This window comes from Lampris incognitus, chromosome 19 (genome assembly GCF_029633865.1).
Source record: "Lampris incognitus isolate fLamInc1 chromosome 19, fLamInc1.hap2, whole genome shotgun sequence".
Taxonomy (NCBI): domain Eukaryota; kingdom Metazoa; phylum Chordata; class Actinopteri; order Lampriformes; family Lampridae; genus Lampris; species Lampris incognitus.
Genome location: NC_079229.1, coordinates 6,056,811 through 6,081,510, shown reverse-complemented (window position 1 = coordinate 6,081,510; position 24,700 = coordinate 6,056,811). Strand labels below are relative to the sequence as shown.

Genomic DNA, 24,700 nt, shown 5'->3' with positions numbered 1-24,700 from the left:
TTAGTGTGTGTGTGTGCATGTGGAGGAGGAGGAGGAGGAGGAGGAGGGGTGTCTTCAGATTCAGAACGGATCCCGTGTTCGAGATGAGCAAAACTCTTCAAGAACTGCCAATGGAAAGAACAGCGCCGTTGCCATCCAGTTCCTTTATCCCCGGTCGACTCTTCACCTGACCTTCACATCGCCGCGTGTGTTTTTCCGAGCAGCCTCGGAACGGGGCCTTTAAAGAATACCTCATGCTCAAACACGATCCAGATGGGCCTCTTGGAGGCCGACGACAAAACATTAATTAAAATTTAAGCGAGGAAATGGGCGCTCCCGAAGTCGCACACTGGCTTCTATCATCTGTTTGTTTGATTCTCAACTCAGAACGTCCCGTCTCTCCCCCCGGTCTTCGGTCACAGAAGGCCCGGCTGAGATCCCCCCCCCCCTCCCGCTGCCGAGCATTAGACGGCGACGGAGTCTGCTTTTCATTGAGGGCGACGGACTGCGCCCAGACACGGTGGTTTTCCTGCAGGAAAGCACATCCGGTCCTGGGGAACAGGACGCGTCCCCGCGGAGGGCCGGTGACCGACTGTCGAACGAGTGCCAGGACGGAGACGGCGGACGAGGCAGCTGGGATGGGAGACACGTGTTGTATCGAGGGACCCGGGAAGTCTCGGGGAAGATTTGGTGTCCGGACCCGCAACATTTCACTCGGTTAATCCCCTACATCTCTACGGCGAAGGCGCTAAAGTTGGGGATCAACGTGAAATAACAAAAGGGCCGCACCAAAGTTATTCCCGTGACCGCCGTCAAGTGACGTCAAAGCAGAATCCCTCTCCCGCCAAGCTGAAGAGCGGGGGAACAATTGCTGTACTCTGCGACGCGGTGGGGACAAAAACCTGGATCTGCTCCATCGACCATGAATCAGGGTCCGACTCGGTGGACTTGGAATAGTTAACGTTTTTACCGTCCATCGCGGCGTTTACTGTAGTGCAAACGGCTATGATCCCGCAAAATTGGCTGATACATTTCATAAAATCACCCGGGGCCCCATTATTGTGTCTGCAGCCATCCTCCCCCCTCCCCCCCCCCCCCTCACATCTGCCCTCTATAAAACTAATCCAAGATTATCAAGAGACTCTCGGCTTGCTTGTCGCTGGCTTTGGGAGGGATTTGTGCACTTTCGCCTATTAAGTTGGAGCCCTCTAGCTCTTAACAAGTTCGCCCGTGTAGCGTGTGCTGCACTCCCGTGCAAAACAACAGGTGAAGCCTCCGCTTCCACACAAGCCCAGCGTCCCTTTTGTAATATTTGCTCGTAATATTTGATTCGCTAATGTCCCTTACGGCTTTCCGTAGCGCCACAACAAAGTCACGTGATGTACGTAACAACGTCAGTCGGAATCCGGTCGGCGAATAAACACCCAGCGCGAGAGAAGTCGTCCTTGCTTTATTAATGTTATACGTTAACATAGCCAGAGGGCACAGATCATTACACCTTTGAAGAGCCCCAAACCGTCTTCAATCACACGGACGATAAAACCCGTCCTATTATTTGTCCGGAGTGAGGTTTCGAACCTCCGCGGCCGCTGCTCATTATGCCTTGTGTGTTTTCCTAGCGCCGCTTCCTGCCGATTAGCATCTGCGGCGCGGCTCCTCATCCCTTCCTACAGCTCGACGGCGGAGGCCCCCCGGTCACTGCGGCCATATATAATTAGTGCACATCAGATGTAGTGCGGCAGGCGGACGTGTATCGTCCAGTGTTTAACCGACTCTTCGTTAGGAAAACGGAAGTGCTGAGTATCCTAACGAGCCCACGACGTTTGACGGTATCAGATTGTGTTTTCAAACAAAATGAATGGTACTTTCTTGCGTCCGGCAAAGGGGGGGGGGGGGGGACTGCTCTCTCGGGCTCCGTCAGGCTTATCTGGAGGCCTGCCGATGTCTGCTCCATGTTTGTACACATTAGACTTGCTAATCAGATGCTAATGCCCGAGCGGCTGAGCTGCGAGTCAGGACAGCTACAGAATGGTAATCAGTATGGAGTACCACCCCTACAAAGGGACTACTTATTTAAGTGCTATTTTTCCATCCGCTGGCCCGGATTCAAAAGTCCAATCGTGCAGGTTCTTCTTCCACGAGGAGCTGTGCTCATAGACAACACTCCGTGTTTTTTGGGGGGGGGGGGATTGTCCATCTTGGTACATTTTTTTCCTGATTAACACGTTTTGGCAGGCCATTCAAAACAACTGTGGCCTTGTCACCGGACGGAAATGGGAGATTTTCCTTCTGTTTAAGCCCCGCCTGTGTCGTTTTTCCGTCCGTTGGCAACTCTCGGCCGAGTTGCCGGTTCTGCAACCGGCGTGGCTACCAGCACGACATATTTCCCATCTTGCGCACCTCGTTAAAAGCGGGTTGTTTACACGCTCGGCGGCTGTTACCTTTTAGCCAGCTCCGCTCAGCCAGTCGGTTGCCAGTCTTCTGCTAAATGACAGATGGCATCACTGCTCTCGGAGGGCCAGTAAAAGGGTGCCCGGCTGTTCTGCGTGCCGGCGCGTCAGTCGGGGTCAACTGCATTGACAGATGTGCAGCGTACGTCTGCTACGACTGGATGCGCTGCGCTGCCTCGGCGCGTGACGGCTTGCGCTCATTTGGCGTTTGTTGGTGCACATGTGCATGGGTGTAACTGTTGGGGGGAGTCGTAACCCCGTGACAGCCCACTGACAGATTGAGGGGGTCACATTGGCCTGGCATTGTCCTGTCCCCTTCTTTAAACATGAACCCAGGGGCGTCCTGGTAGCATAGCGGTCTGTTCCGTTGCCTACCAACACGGGGATCGCCTGTTCGAATCCCCGTGGTACCTCCGGCTTGGTTGGGCGTCTCTACAGACACGAGTGGCCGTGCCTGCGGGTGGGAAGCCGGATGTGGGTTTGTGTCCTGCTCGCTGCACTAGCGCCTCCTCTGGTCGGTTGGGGCGCCTGTTCGGGGGGGGGGGGGGGGTAACGCGATCGTCCCACGCGCTACCTCCCCCTGGCGAAACTCCTCGCTGTCAGGTGAAAAGAAGCGGCTGGCGACTCCACATGTGTGGGAGGAGGCGTGTGGTGGTCTGCAGCCCTCGCCGGATCGGCAGAGGGGGTTGGAGCAGCGACCGGGACGGCCCGGAAGAGTGGGGTGATTGGGCCAAGTACAACTGGGGAGAAAAGGGGGAGGGAAAAAATGAACCAAGGTTTGAACCGGCCCGCATCTGCTGCCCTCTGGGTAACCCGCCTGCGACGGGGCCCTATGATGACTCCGATCCGTCACTGTAGAGATTAAGACTATATGTGGCTCATCAACCTTAGACGTCCTTCCCCCGTTTGGCTCTCCATTACGTAACTGGGTCTCCTCATCGTAGACGTCCTTCCCCCGTTTGGCTCTCCATTACGTAACTGGGTCTCCTCATCGTCTCCTAGGTCGCGTTCAGGGGGACTTCACGTCGCCTCCTCAAGGGCGCCGCTCAGAACCTCCTCACGTCCGATCTCGCTTCGAGGAGACGAGCGCTTCACAGAGAACTGAAACGACTCCAGTTGGGGAACAACTGCTCCCCGGTAGCTGTCTGATTCCTATCATCAGTAGGAACGGGGGGTGGGGGGGGTTGCATCTGAGCACCCCGACAGGAACAAGACTTCAGCCGATGAAATTCAATTTGATTTATGGTTTGTATTGTCTGGGTTTTTGTTTTTGTTTTGATTTGTGTTAAAGGGAGGCGTTTCTCTGGCTTTTGTCGTATCGCCTGCCGTCAGTCTAAATGGCAGCCTTGTTTCCCTACTGAGGCTCTCACCGAGGATAGGCGACACATAATCGCCCGCCAAACCGTATTCAAAACATTCTCCTAGGTCCGCGGTGGTGTAGCGGTCTAAGCGTCGGCTTTATGTTGATGCAGTTGCCCACTGGGGACTGGAGTTCGCGCCCCGGTCTCGTCAGATCCGACTATGGCCGGACTCGATGAAGCAGCAATCATTGGCAGCGCTGTCTTCGGGAGGGGGGCGGAGTCGGCTTGCGTTCGTCACGTCAATGCGTCTTTGTGTGTGTCGGAGAAAGCAGTGGTTCGGCCTGGAGTCGCCTTGTCACGAAAGTGGGGAGGCGGTCTCCTTCGAGACTGCCGGCCGGAGGCGAATTTGCGAATCCTACTATGGCCACGCCAAGACCCGCCCTACTCTGTCTGTGATTGGCTAACCCTATCCCTTAACCCCACCATAACCTTAACCAACGGAGGCAACGAGTACTACCTGATCAGAGGCAGACTTCCCGGAAAACGGGTACGAAAAAAATCACGCATAGGGGTGACGTGTTGTGACGGACCAATCAGAAATAGAGGCGGGCGTGTCCTTTCGGGGTCTTGGCGTGGCCATAGTAGGGTTCGTAAATTCGCCGGCCGGAGAGACGCAGTTGGCGAACGCATGCGCAGTGCGAGGGTGGGTGTTTGAATTAAAATAGGGATCGATTGGCCACTAAATTGGGTGAAAAAAAGGGAAAAATCAGAAATTTATATAAAAAAAAAACATTCTCCTGCGCGAAGACGGAGCTTTAACTCGTGTTCCCGTCCTCCCTGACCGACGTCTGTTCCCCCCCCCCCCCCCCGCTCCCTAAAGCGGCCTTGCCCAGATGACTAACTCCTCCTCAGGCACACGCCGCGATTGAATTTGAGCTACACCTCGCTAATTTGTCAGCCTCAGAAAATGGCCCGCGGCGTCCGGTGGGCTGTCGAGGGTCTGTGGTCTGAGGCGGGGGGAACCGGGCTCCTGAGGGACCCAGGGGGGTGGGGGGGGGAGAGACAGGACACTTCCCATTCATTTCGACTCACACGCTGTTAGCCTGTCCGGCTCTTGAGCTCCAGCCATATGAGATGGCCTTTGAAATACAAGGCACTGCAATTAGCATAGGGTGGGTTTTTTTTTTGGTCATCCAGCGCAAAGAATGTCCTCCGCATCAGGTGTCCATTGTGTGGGTTAGTAATCTGCTCCGGCAGCCGAGCGTCGCAGCTGCGCACACCGCCTCAAACCTACTCGTCCGTTTGGCCCGTTGAACCTTTAAGACTGAGGTACGAACAAGCCCGACGCCGAAGCGTAATTCAAGCCGGGAGCCGGTTAGGGAAAAAAAATAAAAGCGTTGACCCGTTTCCCCCCCTTTTTGATCTCTTCTTCAGGTTTTTCTGCACCGCCTCGACCAGTACGCCGCCACCAAGCTGGACAAGAACATCACGGAGGAGACGGTCAAGGTGAGTAATCGGCGCGTCGTCGAGACTCGGGGAAAACTATTTAGGACCAGCTCGTCTCGATTTGAGACGGAGGCCCCTTTAACGCCGCACAAATCCCTTGTTTTTTCTAATGGAATCCAATAAAATAAAAAATAAAATAAAAAAGGGCCCGGAAATTACAGTGGAAACTAAATAGAGCGGGGGCCCTCGTCTGAGGCGCTCTTTCAACCCCCAAAATAGTCAAGGTCTGAATAAAGGAGGAGGGGGGGAGGGGGGGGGAAAGGAGTGGGCGATCCAGGAAGCAGCTGTAAATATAATCTATTTATAAAGGATCCCGGCTGAGTGGGATGCTCCCGCCGTCTCGGACGCGCCCGCCCGGTCTTGGAAGGTAAACATATTGGCTATTCGCTGCGCATCCCCGTGTTTTGGAAAACGTCCCCTCGCGCTATGTCGTGTTTGGGAACGCGCCGTACGCGGACAGGCCGTTTGGTCGGAGGCCTGGAAAAGCCAGCCGTGATGTCACCGTCGCAGCTGTGCCCGTCGTCCCACGTGACCGCGAGCGAACGTGCATCGTTCATCGGGACTCTTTTGTTGTTAATACTAATGACCCCGAAAGGTTCCCTCGCCGGGTACTTTCCGCGTCTCCGTGCCACGGTTCTCTTTTACTGCCACGACGGGGCCCTTTTCCTGCGCATGAGTCAGCATCCTTTTGTCATTTAATACGGCCACATAATTGGTGGGGGGAGAGAGGGACAAAAGTCGACGCCGCATGAAGGCGAAGTTTAACTCTCCATATGGCAGATGTAGAATATGTGTCCCTTTCATTACGGCCCCGTTAAAATTTCTGCTTGCATCCCTTTTCGACGTGCTTAAAACGGGCCAATTCCCTCTCGTAATGTTTAAATTACTAAGCCCGTCGAAGTCCCAGGCTAGCACGTCCATTTCAAACGAAACCTCGCTCTTTATTCTACGGCCCGTTTAGCTTGAGGCACGAACACGGAGATCTGGTGGCGGCTGCACGGGGGAGAGCCGTGGCCCAGTAGTTGATGACAATGAGGGCTGTCGAGCATCCTTCGCCTTCTAACCGCCAAACGGGACGGGGACCGGCTACAACGCACAATCCGCCCTCCGTTCAGGACTTGTGCACCTCCAGAGGTCGGGCGACGTCACCGCAAGACCCATCACACCCTGGTCACAACCCGGTTGCGACTCCTCCCCTCTGGCAGGCGCTGCACAGCACTGCACCCCAAAACAACCGGATATAAAAATGAATCGGGTGCAGCGCAGCGGTCTAGTCCACTGCCTGTCAACATGGGGGTCGCCGGTTCAAATCCCCGCGTTCCCTCCAGCTTGGCCGGGCGTCCCTACAGACACAATTGGCCGTGTCTGCGGGTAGGAAGCTTTCCTGGTTGCTGCACTAGCGCCTCCTCTGGTCGGTCGGGGCGCCTGTTCAGGGGGGGGGGGGATAGTGTGATCCTCCCACGCGCTACATCCCCCTGGCGAAACTCCTCACTGTCAGGTGAGAAGAAGCGGCTGGCGACTCCACGTGTATCGGGGGAGTCTGCAGCCCTCCCCGGACTGGCAGAGGGGGTGCAGCAGCGACCGGGATGGCTGGGGAGTGGGGTAATTGGACAATTTGGGAGAAAAGGGAGGGGGGGAAATCCCAAACACCCCCTCACCCCAAAAAAAACCCATTGTCAATAAATCCAACCATTTTGTATATACTGTACTGTACATCGTAGGTACTATGTAAGTAACCTGCTAACTTCTATGTCAGCATCTCTTGATATGTTCTCTGCACCTTATCACCTCTTATTTCACATGTACAAGTCAATCCTTGTGTGTATATCCGAAGATTGTTGTGTTGCAGTGTTGTTATTCTGTGTTAAGTGCACCACGGAGTCAAAATTCCACGTACGTGCAAACCCACATGGCCGATAAACGTGATTCTGAACCTGACAAGGCGAGGCCTTAACCTTATGCCCCGGTCCCCTGTCTAGGTGCTCTTCTCCAACATCGAGGAGATCCTGCGTGTCCACAAAGACTTCCTGTCCATGGTGGAGGAGCTGCTCCAGCCCGATCCCCACGCCCATCACGAAGTCGGACGCTGCTTCCTGCACTTTGTGAGTAACGCAGCCCCCCCCCATCACCCGGACCGCTCTATCAGACCCTCCCCCCTTTAGAGATATCACCGTGTCATCTTCATCATTTCACCTCTTACACTGGCTGCATTTGTAAATCCAACCTATATTAATCTGACTTGTTGGCAGGATTATTTTTTTTTATATATATATAAACTTTGAGAAACGTTGCCTATAGTGAAAGAAGGCCTACAAGCCAGCACAAATAGGCCACACATTCAGGATTCAAGGCCTAACGTGAGGGAAAATCACCGGAAACACTGAAGAGAAAAAACACCAAATCTTCCCCCCTAGGCAAGGCGATCCGGTTCAAATGATGCTTTAATAATCCATAAGCGCGTTCTGATAGGGGGGGGGGGGGCGAGGAGAATTTCTCTCTTATCGCGTTACCGAAGCCATCTCTCGCTCTCCAGTGTAACGGCTGCCGCGCTTGCAGCCGAGACGATAAGATATTCCACATGTTGTCAATTCATCTCTCCGGATAATCCCCGTGAGAGCGTCTTAAAGACTGCGCACATGTGTGATGCGCCCGACAGAGCGCCGCTATACTGTGAACTGCCATTATATATCATATTGCTTTGATGCGGGACTGCGGGGCAGACGAGCACATAACGGGCTTCAAAAGTGGCATAAATCTCGCCACACTCGGCTCCTCTGGATCCCGGCATGATATTCGGGGCCCTCCTTTGAAGTCGACGGCACACTGACGCGAACGACAGGCCGCTCGCCCGCGCAGGTGATGAGCTAAGGGGGGGAGAGGGGGGGGCAGATGGTGGAGCTGGGCTCCCGATAAGCGATGACCTCATTGGGCAAGCCGGACCTGATGGGAGCGCGTGACGCGTGGGCCATGCGAGGCTCGTATTTCCGTCTCGTGCCCGAGGCGATCGTTTGAAAACAGAGCGACGGAGCTCGGAAATACCTTCCTCCTCCTCCTCATTCTCTATCCCTACCCCCCCCCCCCCCTCCCAAAAAAATTGTTTCCTGCTGATCAGAGATTCCACTGCTCCGTTCCACACCACGACTGAAAGCCAAGAGGCAGAACCGTGGAGATGCAAAATGTAAAATTTTCAGCCGACTGCCCTTGGGGGTAACATGACTTCTTAAATAATGAGAGGAGTAATCTTCTGTTGACCTCGGACTAGATTTAAAGTGGGGCCCCCCCTCGGACCAGACTTAAAGCGGGGCCCCCCCTCGGACTAGACTTAAAGTGGGGTCCCCCCTTGGACTACACTTAAAGCGGGGCCTCCCCCTCGGACTAGACTTAAAGCGGGGCCTCCCCCTCGGACTAGACTTAAAGCGGGGCCCCCCCCCTCGGACTACACTTAAAGCGGGGCCCCCCCCTTGGACCAGACTTAAAGCGGGGCCCCCCCTCGGACTAGACTTAAAGTGGGGTCCCCCCTTGGACTACACTTAAAGCGGGGCCCCCCCCTTGGACTAGACTTAAAGCGGGGTCCCCCCCTCGGACTGGACTTAAAGCAGCCCCCCCCCTAGGACTAGACTTAAAGTGGGGCCTCCCCCTCGGACTACACTTAAAGCGGGGCACCCCCTCGGACCAGACTTAAAGCGGGGTCCCCCCCCCCCCAGCTCCCACTTGTTGCCACATCCGACCGACTTTCGACGAGATGAAGTTTGGTCCGTCGAGGCGAGGCCCGTGGAGAGCAGGAAGCGGAGTGCTTGGCGTCCTCGCTGCCCAGCGGGGTGACGGAGGTAGTGAGAGGCATGGCGGTCTGGTTCCTCTGCTGCGCCTCGAAGCCAACGGCGTGTGGATGGCAGAGGAGCGGGCTGGAGTAAAGTGGCCTGTCAGAATGGATGGCCCCACGGCACACACCAAGCAGCAATCCCACACCCCCCCCCGCACACTACGGTTTACTTCTCTTTCCCCTGCCACCCGTCTTTACGTTTCTATTTTTCCTTTTCCCCCCCTTTTCCATTTATTCCGCTTCGTTCTGGCACTTCACGTCCTCTTTCATCTCTTGATGCCTCTGTTGTCTCTCGGTTCCCTCGCTTTCGTCCCCCTTGGCTCGTGTGCCGGTGCTGGGCGATGTGGAACGCATTATCCTGATCACCGGAGGGAATTCTGTACAACATCGATACACGTGCAAAAATTCCCATGTTTAGGAATCCGGCTGAGGTTCGACACACTGAAGTGTTTGGTAAAGTAGAACATCAAGCCGAAAGTAGTTTTCGAATAATATCTTCTGCAAATATTTCAGACCTCAGTTTGGGAGATATTCTGCAAACAGATTCTCATAATCACTCATTTAGACAAGATTTTGTATCACGATATGACAATATTTGAACTTTATCTCTTGCTATATGTGTGTGTGTGTGTGTGTGTGTTGCAGCGGAGCCGTTTCCAGATTTATGATGAGTATTGTGGGAATCATGAGAAGGCTCAGAGGTTGCTGCTGGAGCTCAATAAGATCAGGACCGTCAGGACGTGCTTACTGGTAAGGACTCCACTCTCATCACCGGGAACATGCGAATAATGTGCAGGTCACAATTTCCAGGCAAAGACACACACACACACACACACACACACACACACACACACACACACCCCAGCTGCACAGCGTAAAACCCCCATGCTGTATGTTCCACTGTGGCTGACAGATAGATGGAGGCGTTGGTCGGCTGACCCTGCCCTGTGTATGGGCGGACTCTGCTTCCTGTCCTGAAGTGCCGAGAGACAGACTCTCACTTCTATAGGGGAGAGTTAGGACGGCGAAGCCCTTGCTGCTGGCGCACTAACCTGTGTATGTGTCGTCTGCATTGAAGGATGAGCCCGTGTGTGTGTGTTTATAGGGGTTTGTGTCTGTGCGTATGTTTTATGGATTGGAGATTTGATTCTATGTTCGCGTTTCTCTGTGTTCCTCAGTTGTGTCTGCCTGTTTGCTGGCATGTGCCTTATGAACTGATGTGTGCGTGTGTGTGCATGTGTCTGTGAGTGCACGAGTGTGTGAGTGCATGGGGGAGTATGTATGCATGCACGTGTGTATGCTTGTATACCTTATCTGCGTGCCCACACATTCTGCTGTGTGTGTGTGTGTGTGTGTGTGTGTGTGTGTGTATAAAGAACAGCTGGAGTCCTCTCTTCTTCATTCTGTTGTCTTCTTCGTTTTATCCTTTCTGTACTTTTACAAAATTTGCCTGTACTTTTATTGATTTTTTTGTGTGTGTGGGGGGGGGTTATTGATTTTATTGTGTGAAGCACTTTGTGTTACATTTGTTTGGATGAAAAGTGCTATACAAATAAAATCTGATTGATTGATTGATATTGTCTCTCACGGCTCCCGTGTCAGATCTGTTTAGAGTCTTTGGGCTCTAGTTTCCGGGTCACAGTGCAGCCGAAGGCGCTGGCGCTAGGTCATGGCGCGAGTCGATCTAAGGTGGGGCCAAGACTTTTTTGCTGATTTCGGGACATGCCGCGCTGGCGGTAATCGGGCGCAACGGAGGCGCAGTTGTACAAGCGTTGGATTAGAAGGAATAAATGATCAGCAGGAGCGGTGGGGGCCGTCTTCTATTACGGCCAATCAAATCAGCTCCTCTCATTCCTTTTAAAAGCAGCTGCCAGTTTGGTAATTGACGGCGGAAGTCCAGACCGGCCACAGTAGAAAAGCTTCCCCCGGGAGGAAACTGACGCCCTCGTTCAACACGGAGTCGCCAAGGGCGGGTACAACACACATTAGCACCGATCCCAATGTGATGTGAGACAACACGCACACATGATCTGACAGGCTACCGTTTAACGCGTCACCTTTAGAGAGCTGTGATCACAGATCAGTTGGCCTACGCGAGCAGTTCGTGCTTTCAGGTTGAATGAGGTTAATTGAAATATGGAAATCCCCGTCACCATCCCATATAGCAAAATTGCTGTGGCCTGGACCCGTTGCACACTCCGACTTTCATCCGGCCCACATACCATGTGGAATGATGGCACTTGGGCGGTCCGCTCCTGTTTGCCAGATCTGGGCCAGAACCAAGCCATGGCAATGCTGCATGTGCCACATATCTGCCAAAGGTGGCCCATATTTGTTTTTCTGATATTCGGGCCATATTCACCATTTACCACACGGGCCACATCCAGATCACATGTTGCCCAGAGCACCGCATCTTTGCCAAAAAAAAGGCCCACATTTGATTTGGCATATTTGGGGCCATATTTGCTGTTATACATGTGGGCCACTTCAGGCTCACATCCATTTTGTCAGGGCCAGAAAAAGGCCACCGGTGCCGCATCAGTGCCTGAAGTGGCCCACATCCGGACGCTATCTGGGATGTTGTCCGTGCGTAATGACGTACGTTGATGACACGTGCAGGTATTTTTTGCGATTAAAGGGCAGTAGTCATTAGTTAAATCATTCACGACACAGGCCGACGTAACGTGCACAAAAGTGGCGTGTGTGTAATTCTGGACGAGTCTACGCACCTTCGCCTAAAGCCCGGAAACGACCACACGACGCCTGCGTCTGCACTGAGACGTGGCCTGACCAGGCGGAGACGCGGGCGTAATATTTGGTTTTATGTGACACCAAACTTGCACCACCCGATTTTGACCGACACGCCCTCTACTGCGCCCCCACGCCCATTTCGGCACAAGCGATGTCATGGCGGGCCCAGAAATAGGCAAATGCGTCCAAGCCGAGAGAAACACCGCCTTGTACCCAATGAAATTGTTACTACGTTTGCGTTAGGGCTACCGCCGGCCTTGCGCCGTCCGCAAACCAGGGCCCTTTGTCTCTACCCCTTATTTTCCTTTTACTTTCACAGCATGCATTGTAATGCTCGCTCTCTTCCCCCCTCACAGCTCCAAACATTGGTACCACAGCAGCCAGTTGGACATGTTTTAAGACCGCCATAAAAAGAAAGTGCTTTGAAATCCAGACCTACAGCACAGATACACTCTCAGAAGAGCCAGGGACTGACCACAGAGATGCTTGACTCCATCAGCCAATTCAGTGTTTCTCGGCATATCTCCTTGGGGTGTCAAATGAAACACGCACATACACCCACGCATACACACACACAAACACTTGCACAGGCCATTAAAGAAAAAGAGGTTGTTGCAAAACCGAGAGTTCGATTTCTGATTTAGTGTTCCTGTATGCCTTTGAACTGGGTTCAAGAGGAGACAAAGATGTTAATTGTATTTGATTTAATGGGGCTTTTATAGCGTTGACCTGGTGGAGACCTAACCCTGCATCCGAGGCGTGTGGATCTCGTGTTACACTACAACCTGTATTTGGCCTTGGGCTAATATACCACAGGTCACCTCCTAACCTCTGCAGTGGCCACAGAGGAATAAACTCTGCAGTAAAGTTACCAAGTAACTTTTAACCAAACCTTCACTTTACTGCTTGCTACAACGGGGTTTTCACTCTCTAGTTCGGTGCCTAATCTCAGCCTCTGACGCGTCAATCAAGAGTTACTTTGATGTACTGACGACAAGTCATGTGCAAACACATGCTCTTTACGAACCCCGTTTCCATCCAACTTTGGGTTTTTTTTTCTCCCTTTCTGCAAATTTTGTTGTTTTGAATTAAAGCAAAAACGCTTGGTGGAAATGGCAAACATTGAATAAAATCCCCCCAAATTCGCACAAAAGTTTGTTGGCTTGCTTGAGATGGATAAATCTTTTTACCTGATATAAAGAAATGTGATGAATTTGAACCACATGACTGGGATGTTTTTATGTTTTTATTTTTTTCATTTCAACTGGTCGCTCTCTCTCTCGTTTGGGTTGAAAATGTGGACATATGACGTAGGTAGGACATAAAAACAACGTTCAAGACTGCACCTCGGACCCCTTCAGCTGACTGGTTAGCGCAGCCGCTCGTGATGCGGGAGGGCCGGGTTCGCGTCACGGCTGCGGCGGCTCCCGGATGCCGCCTGAATTCGCTAATTTGGGGGGGCAGCCCGGGAACCTCCACGGCCGGGAGGCGAAATAGAAACGTTAGCTTTGCGAAGCCAGCCTAAAGTCCTGCGAGTCCGGTTCAGTTCACTACGAGATCTGGAAAGGATCCATTATGAGGCGACGGTACTCGACAGCTAGTAAGTAGCTGGACCAATCAGCGAGCGATGCAGAGCGGCGCACAATTATGACGACAGCAAGCCGCGCCATATTCAGTGAACGACAGCTATGGCGGCGCTGGGTAGGGTTATCGTCGACACCGCTCTGTGGAATTACGCCGTGTCCCAAATACATACTATACACGAACACCAACTATATAGTGTCACCTATGCGTTTATCTTCATAGTATACTGTTTTGACTGCTAGTATATCAGAAATTAGCCGACTAGCTAGTTTGTGCTAACAGGAAATGGCAACGCGTGTGCCGACAACATTACGACGAAGCTGCAAACAAAAGCAGTGGTTGAAACGTTGTTTGGATTTGTTCGTTTGCATTTTTTTTCCCTCATTTTGAAACGGCAGGGATGTATATTTGTTTATTTACTTAAACACGACAGTTGATTCGTTTACTCACTTCTTTAAGTTAAGTTCCAGCTTGTTCTCGTTAGCAGCGTAGGCTGCTAACAAAAAAACCTATACACCAGTGAAGGCTGGTTTGCTGCTTGGCTTTGGGTCAAGTCGGAGTCCACCATTTTCCCCCCATCCATCCATAATCCGAACCGCTTATCCTTCTCTCAGGGTCGCGGGGATGCTGGAGCCTATCCCGGCAGTCATTGGGCGGCAGGCGGGGAGACACCCTGGACGGGCCGCCAGACTATCGATCACACAGGGGACAGGGCCGACGCGCACACATTCATAACTTAGGGACAATTTAATATGGCCGATCACCTGACCTACACGTCTTTGGACCGTGGGAGGAAACCCACGCAAGCTCCTCCTTTTCCGCACTGCATTATGGGAGAATAGTGTCTATCAACAGCATGCACTCCAAAATTGATTTACTGTGCATGCAGTAATTTTGAAGTATGCTTTATTTTGTCAGTTTTCCAGTGTGAACACACTACGTACTCAAAGCACAGAATTAGTATGTAGGCATATGGGACAGGGTTAGTTTTATCAAAGACATTTACATACACCTTAAGAATCATGTATAAACATTATAACTGGACTGACCTTCTGGCACTAGTGGTGTTTACTAGAAAACCAGCGTGTTTGGAAATATGACGCTGCGGTTCTACGTCACGGGCTCTGTGACTCCCGACTGATTTAAAGCTGATGCAATCGCCTGTGAAGTAATTTTGATCCCTGCCCACTGACGACGTCCCTAACACAAACGAATGCCTAGTGAGCCTTGCCAGACCACAATGAGCGAAGCCAATTTGTGGGCTGGCTTTGCGAGGCTGTTGAAACAGCCACTGACTGCTTTCTCCCGCCTCTTCTTCTCCATCAGAACTGTATGTTGCTGGGAGGCAGAAAAAACACAGAGGTTCCACTAGAAGGTTACCTGGTTGCTCCTATACAGAGGATATGCAAGTACCCATTGCTGCTCAGAGTAAGTATTGGCTGCCTCTCACTGTATGCTAATATCACACCCCTGTTCCACCTCCACAGGGCAACACCTACCCTTCCTTTCATCCACCGCTGCAGTGATTAGCTCGGGCTGTCCCGTCCTGTCCATATCAACCTCTCCCTCGCTAATGAAACACCATGTGTCATATTGTCTGACTCATCTGTCGTTCAGCTCCCCACAACACAGCCACATAGTAGGACTAACAAGAGGCCTATCGTCGCCTCCCCAGCTCAGCCAAGTGCTGAGACACGTTGACTGCGCTCACGTTGACTGCTGTTGTTCATTCTGAAATTTCCCTTTCCCCCCATGTAAGGATATGAGCGAAATGAAATCCACTTTCAAAGACTCATTTGAGTCAGTGATCTGAGCTGTCCCAATTCTTCCATCTAGTTAAGCTTTATTAATTCACGCGGGCGTATTCTAAACAGCCAGCGGTGCAGGCACTGAGATGAAATAATAATGGGGGGGGGGTAATCTGATTCTCTGCTATTTGAAGTCTTACAGCTGGAGCTGCCAAGGCCTCCTCCTCTCTATAAAACACAGCAGATAGCCATCGGTGGCTGCAAAAATATCCACAGCAAATGTAAATCTGGCCTATAGTAACTGACATGTTGAAAAACAGTGTTTAGACTGCACACAGAGATTGCCATCTCTCTTGCTAGACTGCGGCGTACAGTAGTTGGGCATTTATATAACTAATGACCACAGACTGTACTCTGAAACCACGGGAAGGTGAGGGGGAGATGAAGGTGGTGTGGTGAACTTGAAATGGAAGCAGATAATATTTTTCATTCATTCTTTTTTATTATGAAGTTGTTTTTATGATGATAATGAAACAGCTTGGAATCCAACTTCCTGGCTAATTGAATGTGATTTGGACCCCGTTTGTGTGTATGTGTGGGTGGATATCTGCATATGAATCACGTCGTGTATTTGTGTGTGTGTGTGTGTGTGTGTGTGTGTGTGTGTGTAACTGAACATATTAAGGAGCTGCTAAAGAGGACCCCTAGGAAGCACAATGACTATGCCCTGGTGCAGGAGTCTCTGCAGGTGATGAAGGCGGTGTGCTCCAGCATCAACGAAGCCAAAAGGCAGATGGAGAAACTAGAGATCCTGGAGGAATGGCAGTCCCACATCGAGGGCTGGGAGGTGGGCCTCGATATCAGCTGATAACCTGATATCAGCTGCTTTTATATTCCCCCACTAATTTGTCACATTTGACTTGTCTCGTGCAAGTTGTGCTCTCGGAAAGCCCCTTCGATAAAACAGAAGTTAGGTGGTGACATTGCATTTGCTTCAAATGGATATGTGGACCACTTCTAAGTACTGTATTGTCAACTTAAAAGCTGTGTTTATCCCACTAAAGCTTAAAGTTATGACTTATTTGGAGCCACTTAACCTAATACCATTCAGTACTATCAATTCAACAAGCACTCACGGTGTGACTTTTGCAGTTCTTTTTGAAGCTTACTTATTCTCTTCCAGAACAATGAGTTGTATTCACAATGGCCAAATTCTTTCTGCCTGGATGAGCTGGTGCTTAAGGCGGCTCACACTTTTGGGTGACTAATCCAATCTTCATCAGGTAAAACACAGCCCTTGGCTTGGAGGTCGCCTGATAATTTTTCTTTTTGTATCCCAGGCTGCCTTAATAAGAGGTCACTCGGCCCAGTGGTGGCGGCAGTGAGAAAACAATGGCGGTAATTGTAAGGCAGGGGCTTGGGATGCTTATGTAATTGACCTGGCTGCATGAAAAGAGGGCCCGGAGGCTTCCTGGACACATGCAGACAAAGTGAATCCGGTTACAGACAGTTTCTCGGGGGTGTTGACCCTGATTTTGAACAATTCCCAACAAGTGTTATGTGTGTGCAATCCCACAGAATAGGGAATTGAATGCATGCTTTGTTGTGCTAATTTATAATTATAACAAAATGTATTTGAGAAATTGAAGTGATATGACATTCTCACATGTGTTGTAGCCAGATAAATGCTGAGAAAGGAGAGTTTGTTGTTTTTCAATACTTGGACTTAGAAGGGCTCTCTGCTACACATTAGCATGAACCAGAAAATAAAATGTCAGTACTGACAAGTTTATATTTAAATATATATGTATATATATATATATGAAAAAAAATCCCTTGATTAAAAGTCCAAAACGTGATGCTGACTCAATTTCATCAAGGACATTTACGGGTAAGGACATAAAATGTGGAGCTGGGATCCTCTCACAGGGTTACACACCCATTGAGTAGGGCCAACAACATCACTCAGCCTCTCCGAGAGAAAAAAAAAAAGCTGCAGAAGATTCGCTTAAACCGTTGTCCATTAACAACACCTAGCCTTCTGGGTACATTCTCAGAGCTTCCCTTACAAACAGCTTTCAAACGAAGCAAGTCTAATGTGTCTCTTAACTTTTTGTGGTGTGGTTTGACACACAGGCCCATGGAGGCACGCATCCAAGGACTTCGCCTGGTACAAACACACACAAACACACACACACACACACACACTATTCCTCCAAAGAGCTAAGAATAGTGTGATGTGTCAGAATCGAGCTTAGTGTTGGGTGGGGTTGACTTGCCATTTGCTCTGCATGGCCCTGGCCTCAGCCACTCTGTGGTATCCCTCAACAACTTCTTCTTTTTTTTCATTAATTATAAACATTAGCTCATTCTGGAGCGGAACACTCTTGCCGCTGCCTGCCAGCCGCTGCATCTCAACGGGATGAAATCTAGAGGAGAGGAGGAAAACTGAGAAAGCTCAGAAAACAAAAACAAATGAGAGCGTCTTGTGTTTCCGTGTGGGTGTTTGAGCAACGGAGGGATGGACGGATGAGGAATGATTGGGAGAACCTCTTGTTTTTCCACTCCTGTTCCTCCGGTCTGGGCTGATTGCTTGTTAGTGCTGACCCTCTCCACAGCTGGGTGCCCTCGGGGTGTCCTGGCAGGCTTGCTGAATGAGAGAGAGTGAAGGCAGTGGCTCGCTGTGGTGATGGCCGCCAGTATTTGCCGCTGCGAAGGTTGCTAGATGGTTTCTTTTTTCCAAAGTCTCTGTGCTATGTCACTGTGTACTCAAGAAATATGCTAATTTCATTCCAAACCCAAGCCTGAGAATGGTTTGGAGTTGCGTTTCATTTCACGTTCTGTTCTGTCCTTTAGCTTGCTGGGTAGTCTCAAAACCTGTGGAGCCTGAGTTGGCTTATCATGTTCCGACGCTCCAGCAAATTGCTCTTCTTTCTTTTGCAAACTGACAAATGCCTGTTAGCGGTCCAGTATACAGGATGCTGATCTTCCATCCAAATTCTCTATTCGCCTTTTTACCCTTGTTCCCTTGTTACTTGTCCTTTTGGCAGTTGAGACACCAGGATGAGATTCAGATGAAACAGATTACAGAGGGTTTAAAGTGCAATTCACACCTCAGATTGGCTGGCCGAACGACCTGTCTGAGGCCTCGCCTTGAATAAGTGCAACGAAGCAGAGAGAGGAAGGTGGAAATTGAAAAAAAAAAGTATTAAGAGGTCGACAAATTGAGAGAAAGAAAAGGGGAGGAAAAACAAGCTGTGTGAAGTGTAGTGTTTCATATGAAGTGAGGAGCGCTGTCTCCAAGGAGGCGTAAGTGATCAAGGTGTTCTCTTTAGAAGTCTACAAAACACATTAGGAGTAAGTCTCTGTTCTTCCATAAAGGAAATACTTGCCTGTAGTCTGGACCAATGGGACATGACTGCAGGCCTCTGGAAGTGACCAGCGCAGGCTTGCCGTGCCTGTCTGGTGTGCACACACTCCGTCTGAAGATTGCTTTAACATCTGGTCATGGGCCGGGGAGTAAAAAGGGACCGAGGAAAATGGGGAGAAGAACTAGAACAGAGTAGAGAAGGGAATGTAAGGGAGATGGAGGGATGGGGCAGGGGAGGAGGGGGAGAAATGAACGAGTGATGATCACCAGAGCAAGGTGGGGAGGACGGGAATAAAGGGGGTGCGGAAACAGAGAAGGAAAAAGCAGGAGAGGGTTTTGGCCTGTCCATGTCTTGCAGCAGGAGGAAATGCTTAGCACATTTTCCGGCCCTGTGCGTACGCGCGGGGGGCTATTTTTAGCTTGTGACGGGGCCCGAATCCGACGCGGCGCATAAACTCCCAAAGCGGGCGAGGTAAGGAAAAAAGTGCTGCGTGGTTTATCGCTTGCAGCAGGGACCCCCAACCAACATGGCTGAGCAGACGCGGTAGTGCAACAATGCAAGACATAGTTTTACTGGACGGGATGTTATTCTACAGACGCTAGTAATGACCATATATTTTAAAGTCCCCCAGCAATCTTCTGAGGGGAAGTTGAGAGTGTTTTTACAGACCCATAAGAGAGGGGAACAGGAAAAGGCTGGGCTTTGAACACCCCCACCACTCCCTGTCAGAGACTATGCATATTCATTCATTGGCAGAGAAATGGCTACTCTGCTGTGGACATAGTGCGTCATTGAGATGAAACATCAAATGGGTTGTAAACAGTTGAATTTGAAGCACTTTGACTTTATGTCTCTGTCTTTTTTTTCTTTTTTCTTTTTTTTGTGTCTTCCCATCCATCGGTCCATGGCCAGGGATCTAATATCACAGATACATGCACGGAGATGCTGATGCAGGGAGTGCTGCTGAAGATCTCGGCTGGAAACATACAGGAGAGGATCTTCTTCCTGTTTGACAAGCTTCTGGTCTACTGCAAGAAGAAAAACAGGTCTTTAATTTATTTTGTTATGAATACGTTCTGCAAAAGGCCAAAGCAAATGCGAAGGAAATGACTAAATTCTTAAAAGAGGATTTATTTGAGAGCCAAAATGTAAAAAAAGTAAAATAAAATAAAACATCCATCCCTACCCTTCCTCCCTAACTCATACGTAAGATCATTGCCTCCATAAATTATTAAGTACACAAGCTCCTTTCTGAAAGAGGTGGAGCTGCATACTCCCGCATGTGTTTTAGTTCACAGTGGGCGAGACAGACATGGGAACCAGAGACACGGAGTTATCCTATATACAATATATAATTACATATACACTACCGTTCAAAAGTTTGGGATCACCCAAACAATTTTGTGTTTTCCATGAAAAGTCACACTTATTCACCACCATATGTTGTGAAATGAATAGAAAATAGAGTCAAGACATTGACAAGGTTAGAAATAATGATTTGTATTTGAAATAAGATTTTTTTTACATCAAACTTTGCTTTCGTCAAAGAATCCTCCATTTGCAGCAATTACAGCATTGCAGACCTTTGGCGTTCTAGCTGTTAATTTGTTGAGGTAATCTGGAGAAATTGCACCCCACGCTTCCAGAAGCAGCTCCCACAAGTTGGATTGGTTGGATGGGCACTTCTTGCGTACCATACGGTCAAGCTGCTCCCACAACAGCTCAATGGGGTTCAGATCTGGTGACTGCGCTGGCCACTCCATTACCGATAGAATACCAGCTGCCTGCTTCTGCTCTAAATAGTTCTTGCACAATTTGGAGGTGTGTTTAGGGTCATTGTCCTGTTGTAGGATGAAATTGGCTCCAATCAAGCGCTGTCCACTGGGTATGGCATGGCGTTGCAAAATGGAGTGATAGCCTTCCTTATTCAGAATCCCTTTTACCCTGTACAAATCTCCCACCTTACCAGCACCAAAGCAACCCCAGACCATCACATTACCTCCACCATGCTTAACAGATGGTGTCAGGCATTCTTCCAGCATCTTTTCATTTGTTCTGCGTCTCACAAACGTTCTTCTTTGTGATCCAAACACCTCAAACTTGGATTCATCCGTCCACAACACTTTTTTCCAGTCTTCCTCTGTCCAATGTCTGTGTTCTTTTGCCCATCTTAATCTTTTTCTTTTATTGGTCAGTCTCAGATATGGCTTTTTCTTTGCCACTCTGCCCTGAAGCCCAGAATCCCGCAGCCGCCTCTTCACTGTAGATGTTGACACTGGTGTTTTGCGGGTACTATTTAATGAAGATGCCAGTTGGGGACCTGTGAGGCGTCTGTTTCTCAAACTAGAGACTCTAATGTACTTATCTTCTTGCTCAGTTGTGCAACGCGGCCTCCCACTTCTTTTTCTACTCTGGTTAGAGCCTGTTTGTGCTGTCCTCTGAAGGGAGTAGTACACACCGGTGTAGGAAATCTTCCATTTCTTAGCAATTTCTCGCATGGAATAGCCTTCATTTCTAAGAACAAGAATAGACTGTCGAGTTTCAGATGAAAGTTCTCTTTTTCTGGCCATTTTGAGCGTTTAATTGACCCCACAAATGTGATGCTCCAGAAACTCAATCTGCTCAAATGAAGGTCAGTTTTGTAGCTTCTGTAACGAGCTAAACTGTTTTCAGATGTGTGAACATGATTGCACAAGGGTTTTCTAATCATCAATTAGCCTTCTGAGCCAATGAGCAAACACATTGTACCATTAGAACACTGGAGTGATAGTTGCTTGAAATGGGCCTCTATACACCTATGTAGATATTGCACCAAAAACCAGACATTTGCAGCTAGAATAGTCATTTACCACATTAGCAATGTATAGAGTGTATTTCTTTAAAGTTAAGACTAGTTTAAAGTTATCTTCATTGAACAGTACAGTGCTTTTCCTTCAAAAATATGGACATTTCAATGTGATCCCAAACTTTTGAACGGTAGTGTAGCTTCAACAAAATTGTGTTGTGTCATTGACCGAATAACATGGCTTTTCATCTGATCATTGCCAAGTTTGGTTGAGAGCTTTGTCTCTATGATGGTTGTTGGTTTGCCTCAGCTGTATTTTCATTTTCTCCACCAACCAACCAACCAACCACATACCTGCTGGCAATACTGCTGCACAAATTGTATGCATATCTTACAGCTTTATTCATTCATCATGAATGGTTGTGTATGTCTTTATATATACTACACACTGTGTGTGTGTGTGTATATATATATATATATACACACACACACAGAGCTGCTAATATATATATATATATATTAGCATCTGATGTGTGCGAGACACACGAAACAGGCCTGTACTGCTATGCAGTAAAATCTTTTTTCCTGTATCCGTGTTGATATATATATATATATATATATATATATATACACACACACACACACACACACACACACACACACACACACACACACATACATACAGTGGTGCTTGAAAATTTGTGAACCCTTTAGAATTTTCTATATTTCTGATAAATATGACCTAAAACATAAGATTTTCACACAAGTCCTAAAAGCAGATAAAGAGAACCCAATTAAACAAATGAGACAAAAATATTATACTTGGTCATTTATTTATTGAGGAAGATGATCCAATATTACATATCTGTGAGTGGCAAAAGTATATGAACCTTTGTTTTCAGTATCTGATGTGACCCCCCCGCAGCAATAACTGCAACTAAACGTTTCTGGTAACTGTTGATCAATCCTGCACATCGGCTTGGAGGAATTTTAGCCCATTCCTCCGTACAGGACAGCTTCAGCTCTGGGATGTTGGTGGGTTTCCTCACATGAACTGCTTGCTTCAGGTCCTTCCACAACATTTCGATTGGATTAAGGTCAGGATTTTGACTTGGCTATTCCTAAACATTAACTTTATTCTTCTTTAACCATTCTTTGGTAGAACAACTTGTGTGCTTAGGGTCGTTGTTTTGCTGCATGACCCACGTTCCCTTGAGATTCAGTTCACGGACAGATGTCCTGACATTTTCCTTAAGAACTCACTGGTATAATTCAGAATTCATTGTTCCATCAATGATGGCAAGCTGTCCTGGCCCAGATGCAGCAAAACAGGCCCAAACCATGATACTACCACCACCATTTTTCACAGATGGGATAAGGTTCTTATGCTGGAATGCAGTGTTTTCCTTTCTCCAAACACAACGCTTCTCCTTTAAACCAAAAAGTTCTATTATGGTCTCATCCGTCCACAAAAATTTTTCCGGGTCCATGGTGGTGTAGCGGTCTAGGCATCGGCTTTGTGTCGATGCAGTTGCCCACTGGGGACCGGGGTTCGCGCCCCGGTCTCATCAGATCCGGCTATGGCCGGACTCAACGAAGCAGCAATAATTGGCAATGCTGACTTCGGGAGGGGGTGCGGAGTTGGCTTGTGTTCGTCACATGAATGCGTCCCTGTGTGTGTCGGGAAAAGCGGTGGTTCGGCCTGGATTCTCCTTGTCATGGAAGTGGCAAGGTGTCTCCTTCGAGACTGCCGGCCAGAGAGATGCGGTTGACGAACGCATGCAGTACGAGGGTGGGTGTTTGAACTAAAATAGGGAGCGATTGGCCACTAAATTGGGAGAAAAAAAGAGAAACAAATCAGAAACAAATTAAAAAAAAACAAAAAAAATTTCCAGTAACCTTCTGGCTTGTCCACATGAACATTAGCAAACTGCAGATGGGCAGCAATGTTCTTTTTGGAGAGCAGTGGCTTTCTCCTTGCAACCCTGCCATGCACACCATTGTTGTTCAGTGCTCTCCTGATGGTGGACTCATGAACATTACCATTAGCCAATGTGAGAGAGGCCTTTAGTTGCTTAGAAGTTACCCTGAGTTCCTTTGTGACCTGGCTGACTATTACACGCCTCGCTCTTGGAGTGAACTTTGATGGTCGACCACTCCTGGGGAGGGTAACAATGGTCTTGAATTTCCTCCATTTGTACACAATCTGTCTGACTGTGGATTGGTGGAGTCCAAACTCTTTAGAGATGGTTTTGTGACCTTTTCCAGCCTGTTTTTAGCCTGTTAAGCATCAACAATGCTTTTTATGAGGTCCTCAGAAATCTCCTTTGTTCTTGCCATGATACACCCCCACAAACATGTGTTGTGAAGATCAGACTTTGACAGATCCCTGTTCTTTAGATAAAACAGGGCGCCCACTCACACCTGATTGTCATTCCATTGATTGAAAACAGCTGACTCTAATTTCACCCTCAATTTAACTGCTAATCGTAGAAGTTCACATACTTTTGCCACTCACAGATATGTAATATTGGATCATTTTCCTCAATAAATAAATGACCAAGTAGAACATTTTTGTCTCAATTGTTTAACTGGGTTCTCTTTATCTACTTTTAGGACTTGTGTGAAAATCTGATGATGTTTTAAGTCATATTTATGCAGAAATATAGAAAATTCTAAAGGGTTCACAAACTTTCAAGCACCACTCTGTGTGGGTGTGTGTGTGTGTGTGTGTGTGTGTGTGTGTGTGTGTGTGTGTGTGTGTGTGTGTGTGTGTGGTACATCAATGCAGACGCATTCACTGCCAAAAGCAAAATATGCAACAGGAATTAGTCTAACTCTGAATTGGACATGTGAGTTATTATGACTGAATTTGAGCTGCCATTGTTATAAAAGTTGGTCATTGGACAACAATACAGAGAACGGCCCAAGTACACGTCACCATATAGTACAACTGGTGGGTGTGATACTGTAAGTCTCATATATAACATGCATTGAAAAGAAATTAGGATGCCAAAAAAAACTCCTCAACTTTTTGGGCAAACATGTATGATTTTCCTTTCTCGATTGAAGGCGTTTAAAAAACAGCAAGGCTGGGACCGAGGGTCCTCGCTACCTGTTCAGAGGACGAATCAACACGGAGGTGATGGAGGTGGAGAATGTCGACGATGGCACAGGTAAGAAATGCCGAAAACGAATGTAGAGGGTTTCTAGAACAATTTGCTAGTCATCGCCATTTTAGATTTTCTTTCTGCTTCCATTCTCTCTCTCTCTCTCTCTCTCTCTCTCTCTCTCTCTCTCTCTCTCTCTCTCTCTCTCTCTCTCTCTCTATCTATCATTCTCTAACTGTCTCTTGCATGCCAGCTTTTAGAGTGTCATTTTTTTATTCCAACACCTGCCAGCATT

The 24,700-nt window shown here is 48.9% G+C and overlaps 1 protein-coding gene across 1 annotated transcript in view; it reads left to right on the top strand.

Moving 5' to 3' along the window:
• Positions 1-2,467: 2,467 nt before the first annotated feature.
• prex2 (phosphatidylinositol-3,4,5-trisphosphate-dependent Rac exchange factor 2) overlaps positions 2,468-24,700 on the top strand; it is a 139,724-nt gene continuing 117,491 nt past the window's right edge. The window contains exons 1-8 of the mRNA XM_056299846.1: positions 2,468-2,635; positions 5,165-5,236; positions 7,216-7,338; positions 9,702-9,806; positions 14,718-14,819; positions 15,825-15,986; positions 19,423-19,556; positions 24,368-24,471. Of these exons, the coding sequence (XP_056155821.1) occupies positions 2,468-2,635; positions 5,165-5,236; positions 7,216-7,338; positions 9,702-9,806; positions 14,718-14,819; positions 15,825-15,986; positions 19,423-19,556; positions 24,368-24,471 (970 nt within the window). The remainder of the gene's footprint in view (positions 2,636-5,164; positions 5,237-7,215; positions 7,339-9,701; positions 9,807-14,717; positions 14,820-15,824; positions 15,987-19,422; positions 19,557-24,367; positions 24,472-24,700) is intronic.